We start from the raw sequence: 7,210 nt of genomic DNA on the forward strand, positions 1-7,210 counted from the left end.
TTTATATTTTATAAGCTTTAAGACCTATACTCTAGATTCAGTGATAACTAATTCTGATTTTTCCCATCAGCCTCCAAGATTCAAATTCTTTTAAAAAATGTATTAACTGTCTACTCTGTGTGTGTGTGTGTCTGTATCTGTGTGTGTGTGTATGTGTGTGTGTGTGTCTATGTGTGGAGCAAAGGTGTCAAATTCAAATAAAACAAGATCCCTGATTGCTGCATATTGACTTAAGAAACCATAAATGAATATTACCTATGTTGTACTGTACTTAAAAATTTTCCCAATTATATTTTAATCTGCCCACTGAGAATTTTTCACTATGCCGTTTGATACCTCTATTATATGGCACAGTTCTAGGCCCGTAGAAAATACAGAATTTTGACAAAAGCCAATCCATACCCTCAAAAACACTTCCAGATGGGATGTGACTAAATTACCAAGAATTATCATGAAATTCTCAAAAACAAAAATAAATTGATAGTTTGATGGTGAGCTCCCTATTCTTCCCTCTTTCTTCTCTCCTGTATTATCTCTCCTTCACTCTTTTATCAGATGAAGAGGTAAACTTCCTTGCTAAAGTGAACCCTTCAACATGTACCCTTGAGATCATCCCAATTCTGTTTCCTCCAACAGATTGTCCTCATTATCACCTTCATTTTCTTGACAATTTTCAATTTTTTTCCTGTCTACTGGCCGATTCCTTATGACCCACGTCTCCCTATGCTTAAAAAAAAAAAAAAAAAAGTTAACTTGATCCTACAATTTCCAGTAACTATCATCCTGTATTTCCTCTTCTTGTGTAAATTCTTTCAGAAAGCCTTCTAAACTGACTCCCATTACCTCTCCTCTCTCTTCTAAAATCACTGCTGTGTATCCAACCTTATCATTCAACTGAAACTGAAATTCTTTCCCATTACCAAAAGATCTCATAAATGCCAACTTTAATGGTCTTTTCTCAATTCTTAGCCTCCTTGACCTTTCTGCCTTTGATACTGTCAATCACCCTCTTCCCCTGAATACTTTCTTCCTTCTATGGTTTGTGACATTGTTCTCTCTTGATTATTCTCTCATCTTCTTAATTGATCTTTCTTGGTCTCTTTTGCTGGATCTTCAGCCAGGTCATGCCAATTAATCATGGGTGTCCCCCAAGGTTCTGTTCTGGGTCCTCTTCTCCTTAGTGATCTCATCAGTTCCCATGTGTACAATTATTATCATTACATAGATTGTTCCAAGATCTATATTACCAACCCTTATATCTTTCTTAAACTTCAGTTTCAAATGAACAACTGTTTTCTAGACATTTCCAGCTGGATTTCCTGTAAACCCTGCAACCTGGCCAAATAAGAATTTATGTACAAACCCTCAAACCCTCCCTTCTTCTGAACTTCCTTGTAAATATTGAGTTCACCTATCTCTTGATACTCAGATATTCTAGTCATTAAATCAACACCTTGGGGTCATCTTTGACTGCTCAATCTCACCTCACATATCCAACCTGTTGCCAAGTTTTGACATAATCTACCTTCACAACATCTACCATATACATCCTATTTTCTCCATTGCCACAGCCACTAATCTAATTGTGGTCCTCATCATTTCATGCCTGGCCTATTACAATATTCTTCTGGGTTGGTCTCCCTATCTTTACGGCTTTTCCCACTCCATTCCATCTACCACTGTGATTTCCTAAAAGACAGATGTGATCATATCATCCCATGTCATTCCCCACTCTAATTGTATATACTTCAGATTACATCCAGGATAAAATTCTTTTTGGCATTTAAAGTCCCTTACAAGCTGGGTCTTTTCAGTCTTTTGACACTTTATTCCTCTTCACATACTCTACAGTATAATGACACCAGTACACTTGCAATGTCCATGTGTTTTTGTAGCTATCTCTCATGCCCTAGAATGCTCTCCCTCTTCATTTCCAACTAATAGCTTCCCCAAAGACTCATTACTAGTCTATTTTTTCTGAAATTAACCCCCCCTGTATATGTGTATATAGAGATATACATATGTATGTATGTATGTATGTATGTATACACACACATATATCTTTTACATAAAGTTTTTTTTTGCACTTTTATCTTCATCATTAAAATGCATATATACTCCTTGAGGCAAGAATTTTAAAGCGTAATACAGTGCCTGGCAGATAAGTGCTCCATAAATGAATGGGCGGCTATGTAGTGCAGTGGATACAATGCCAGGCCTGAAATCTGGGAGACTCATCTTCTTGAGTTCAAATTTGGCCTTAGACACTTACTTTGTACGTGTCACTTCACTCTCTTTGCCTCACTTACTTCATCTGTAAAATGAGCTGAAGAAGGAAATGGCAAACTACTTCAGTATCTTTGCCAAGAAAATCTGAAAAGAGATTATGAAGACAACAACAACAAAAAGTTTTTAGGGGTCTTTTAGGTGTGGGTAAATCAAAATGGGAAAAGCCATTGCTTCATTGCCTCATCTTAGTTCCATCTTACTATTTTTGACAATTTAGAACTATGCATTTGTTGTTGATATTGTGGGTTTAGAGAATTTTAAAAAACAATTGTTTTCACAAAGAGAAAGGCCTTTGAACCATCACCTTCCTTCTCTTTCTCCAAGGAAGGTTCAGACGAATGATAAACTTCCAAAACCATCCCAAGAAAAAATAAGTTCCAGAAAATGGGAACTGGGAAACTGAATAAATTTCCTTTATACTCCTGAATCAGATTGCTTTCCCAGCAGTGTATCATTTTGTTGTTATTTGAACCCTTAGCTTATTTACAGCATCATCAAATAAACTTATAGGCCAAAATTTTCATTATGGAGTTGAACAATTATTTTTATCCATCCTTTTAATCTTCTTCATTTAATGCATAACTGAGCTAACAGTAGTCTTTTGATACTGGATAAAGAAACAATTTTACCGTTGCAATTTCTTTAAAAGTAATTCTGTCCCTGTTAGAAATGAATATTAGAGGGTTCACATGAATACCTTATCTATATAATATATAAGATTTAAATGGGGAATATACTTTCTTAGGAGCATCTATTACATTTTATTTGATTTTGTAACAGATTACTAGAGATCTTTTAGTTATATTGAAATTTAAGAAGCAACCTAAATCCAAAATGTGTATTTTCTAATTCTAATCTTGAACTGTTCAACAATTTCATGTGCCAAAAAAAGAATTTGGAAATTATGTTAGGTTGGGAATATGTCCTCAGACCTCCAGCTAAAGGTCCCCAATTGCTTGGGATCCTTTTAGCATACATTCTGTTCTATAACACGATATTTTATTAGTATGGTTTAAAATGAAAAAAAGACAGGTTCAGGTGTAAGATTCACAGACATTTCCTCCCCCTATTGTATGTCAGCCATAAAAATTCAACTTCCTTTTTATTAACATTTCAAAGGACCATCTGAAAGCAAAATAAAAACAAAAACTGGAATAGACTACTAGCAGTTAAGGCCAAACAAACCAGAAAAACCAATACCAGCTGGGACAAAATCCAAGCAAAGGATGGCTCCAGACGAACAGGTCAAAACTGTATAGTGGGATGTATAAATAGGACGAAAATCCTCATACTCCAACTAAGATAAGCCTCCCTTTCCAAGATTATAACCCCATTGTCTAAACAAAATAACAGATGGGGGAAAAGGAAAGAGCAGGCTTCTTTGGGTGGAGCAACATTCATTCATTCATTCACCATTTTAAGAACTGCATTCGTACCTAACCTCCCTTCCTAATACCTGCTGAGGCTACATCAAAAACAAAAACAAACAAACAAAAAAAAAACAAGTCCTGGTTTGGGGCTGGGGGAGCCAGATTAACATTCTTTCACCTGCCGCATGATGAGATTTCCCTCCCCCTTCAAATCATCCTGTCGCACAAAACTGAGTCACTTCCCTCCGCTTGGCTTTTCAATCAATTCTTGGAGGACTGAGCCCTTTCCTTCCCCCCCCCCCCAAAAAAAAAAAAAAACTCCGCCCCGGGCAATATCTTTCACCTCATTTCTCTAATATCCCCCCATCCCTCGCCCCGGTCGTTTAGTTCGGGTTCTGAATTTCTGTGGCTCGAAGACATGGAGGGAAAAAAAGGTGTAGGGAGAAAGGAGGTACCTAGGTTAATGGCAGCTCTGAATGAAAGATGCTGAAGGTTTGCACTAAATTTATGAATGTGCTGGGAGGGGGGGAGGAATCATGTGACAAAGGGTTCGTCTTATTCACAAAAAAAGGTGAGGTGGGAGGTGGGAGGGAGAGCTACTAAGTACCTAACAGCCATAGCTAGGCAACTGATTCGGGTTGGAGACCTAGAGACAGAGGCACCCAGCATCCGAAAAGAGACCAGGAGACCCGGCCCCACCCCAGACACACCGGCGCAGGCAAATGCCTTGGGGGGGGGGGGGAGGAGGGAAGTTGGGGGGGGAAGTCAAATCAAAAGCAGTCACCTCAACACCGAGACTGATTGTCTGGAAATTGCACACTCCCACAGGACTTGGAATAATAATAGTAGTAATGATAATAAAGTGTCAGGGAAGGGGGAGGGGGAACTCGTAACAAATGATCTAAGCCTTCCTCCAGACTGCAGGCACCCAGACACAGCGCTACAGTATCATTCCCACCAAAGAACTCCGTCTGAGCCCCTACGGGTAAATATCATTCCTCACATTCCCAGTTCTACCAGGGTGAGTGTGTGTGTCCCGCAGAGCCGCACCCCCTCCCTCTTTAGTCCATCCCGCACACTAGGCTCCACTTGCATGTGTGTGTGAACATCAACCAAGATAGGCAGAGAGGGCTCTCCATTAGCCCGAGACACAGTTCCTTCTAACCCCCTCCTCAAAAGAACCTCTACCTCCATTTCTCCGAAATTGCTTAGGAGGTGGGGGGAGCAAGAGAGGAAGAGACAAGCACTGACCCACGGACAGACTGACACCCAGACACACACACATCCCCTAGGGGTTTCAATAAAATGCCGGCTGGCCAGGGCAGGGAGACCGTGTGTACAACAAATGCCACCCGCTGCTACCGCGGTGGAGCCCTCTTCCTCCCCTCTCTCTAGTGTGTTTTTTATGAATGAAAATGTGGTATGCAAATGAGAGCGATTCAAGAAAAAGAAATGGCGGATATTGGGCATCATCGGACTCCCGAAGAGCCACCAGAGGGGAGCTGTGAAGGCTTAAAAATAATGAAGTAACAACAAACGGAGGGCCGGAGGGAAGCGATTGAAGAAAGAGGGTGTGGGGGGCGGGGGGGGGAGAGGGAAGGTAAAGGTAGTGTAAAGGCTTCCCTTTCTGCAGCGAAAGGTATAGGGACCTTTGTGAGTCAGAGTTACTAAGGAGAAAAAAGGGGAGGGAAATGTTTCCCCCACCACTGTCCCGACCTTGGGGGGGGGGGGGGGCAAAGAAAAGGCTTGACCCTCCTTTGCAAATCCTCTAGCTACTAACCCCTCCTTCCTTCTTCTTCTCTCTCTCTCTCTCTCTCTCTCTCTCTCTCTCTCTCTCTCTCTCTCTTTCTCTCTTTTTCTCTCCCTCCCCCCCCCCTTTCGTTATTAGACGGACAGTCTCCCACCACCTTATCAACACCACCCTTTCCTCCGTCCCAGGGCCAGAGGTGGAAGGGGGCTACTTCGTTTCCCCCACTCCTTTAACTATGTTTCATAGAATCATCCCTGCTCCAGTCTCTTGGTAAAACCCTCCACTTCAACATTATCTGCGCTATCACGCCCCCCCCCCCCCCTTCCATCAAAAGAAGAAAAAAAAAATCCCACCCCAGAAATTCTCTAAGCTGGAGTCAATTCATCGACATCACAAACTTAACCCCATGAAGTTTCCCCCATCAGTGTTTCTCCTCCCTTTCCCCACGTTAGTTTCTCATGGAACCCCCTCTTTTACCCTCCTCCGTCCCCGAAATACAAAAACTTACTCGTCTGGGTGTGTTTCTTCGGTCATTTTCTTGTTCACCTAGATGAATGCCCCGCAGCGGGTAGCTCTGTTCCCTTCATCTTCCCATCCACCCACCCCCCCTTCCTCACATTTCGAGAGATCGCCTGATTTGGGGAGGGGGGAGAAGAGGCGAGGAGGAGACAGGAGAAAAGGGGTTGGGGATTACGGGGGCACAGTAGGGAGGGTGTGAATTAAAGTAGCCAGCAGCAGAAGTGCTGAGGTTTTAGGTGGGGGGCAGGGAAAGAGTAAAGAGGAAAAGCAAAAGGGGGAGGCACAGGGAAAAGGGGAGCTGAAAAGAGAGTGGGAGACTCTACAGTCTGGTGGCAAAGAGGGAGAATGAAGCAAGAGGCTAGGAGGTTTCGAAGGAAGCAAGGAAGGTGCAGTTTCCAAGAGTAAGGGGACTGAGAAGAGATTTGGGTTGGGGGGGAGGGGGACGAAAAGAGGAGGAGGGGACGAAGACAAGAAAAACAAGCAGCCAAGGGAGAAGAGTGGAAGAGAACTGCTGTGGGGAGGAGAGGAGGGGAGGTGAAGGGGTCTGCCCGGAGTGAGGAGGGGGCTCGGGGTCCGGGGCGGGGGGTCGCCCCCAGGGTGGGAGAAGCTGGACCAATCACTGTCCCAGGGAGCGGTCCGCCGCGAGGGGAGGCGCGCCTAGGAGGCGGTGCTGGGCGCCCCGTCCGAGCCCCATCTCCCTACTCCTCCTCCGTTTTACTCCATATTGGATTCTCACCACCGCCAACAGGAGGAGGAAGTAGGGCGGAAGCGATGACGTCTTCCCAGCGGCCAGAGGTGGTGGAGTGCAAAAAGCTTCCTACTTGCGACCAAAAAAAAAAAACCCGAGAGAGAAGAAATAAAAGAAAGAAAAGGAAAAAAAACTTTGTCCATCCCCACTGGGCATGTCCGGCTTATTTCCCCCCCTCCCCACCTCTCCCTACTGGAGGAGCTGCGGAGTGGAGTTGTTTCTATTGGGGCTTTCTTAGTCTAGCCCCAACTCTCCCATGCTCCGGGTTTTAGCTGCCCCAGGGGTTGGGGAGGAGGAGGAGGCGGGAGCTGCACTGGGATTCATACACATCTGGCTCCTGTTCCTGGAGCCTGCTCCCCCAGCCAGCGCCAGCTCCCAAACCCTGGGATTAAATTAGGGGTTTAAACGAGGAGGGAAGGGAGGGTGTTTAGGGAAGTACTGAGGTAGGGGAGGACAAATTAGGGTAAAGCGGGAGAAACTCGTGGGGATCCGGGGATCGGCAGAGTGGAGCCAACTTTACCTTGCCCCTCCTGT

General features: G+C 44.0%; 1 protein-coding gene across 1 annotated transcript in view; it reads right to left on the reverse strand.

Moving 5' to 3' along the window:
* Positions 1 to 6,769, reverse strand: part of SPRED2 (sprouty related EVH1 domain containing 2) — a 165,600-nt gene extending 158,831 nt beyond the window's left edge. The window contains exon 1 of the mRNA XM_003758227.4: positions 5,918 to 6,769. Coding sequence (XP_003758275.2) covers positions 5,918 to 5,943 — 26 coding nt within the window. The 5' untranslated portion in view covers positions 5,944 to 6,769. The remainder of the gene's footprint in view (positions 1 to 5,917) is intronic.
* Positions 6,770 to 7,210: the final 441 nt, after the last annotated feature.

The sequence above is a fragment of the Sarcophilus harrisii genome, chromosome 2 (assembly GCF_902635505.1).
Source record: "Sarcophilus harrisii chromosome 2, mSarHar1.11, whole genome shotgun sequence".
Taxonomy (NCBI): Eukaryota; Metazoa; Chordata; class Mammalia; order Dasyuromorphia; family Dasyuridae; genus Sarcophilus; species Sarcophilus harrisii.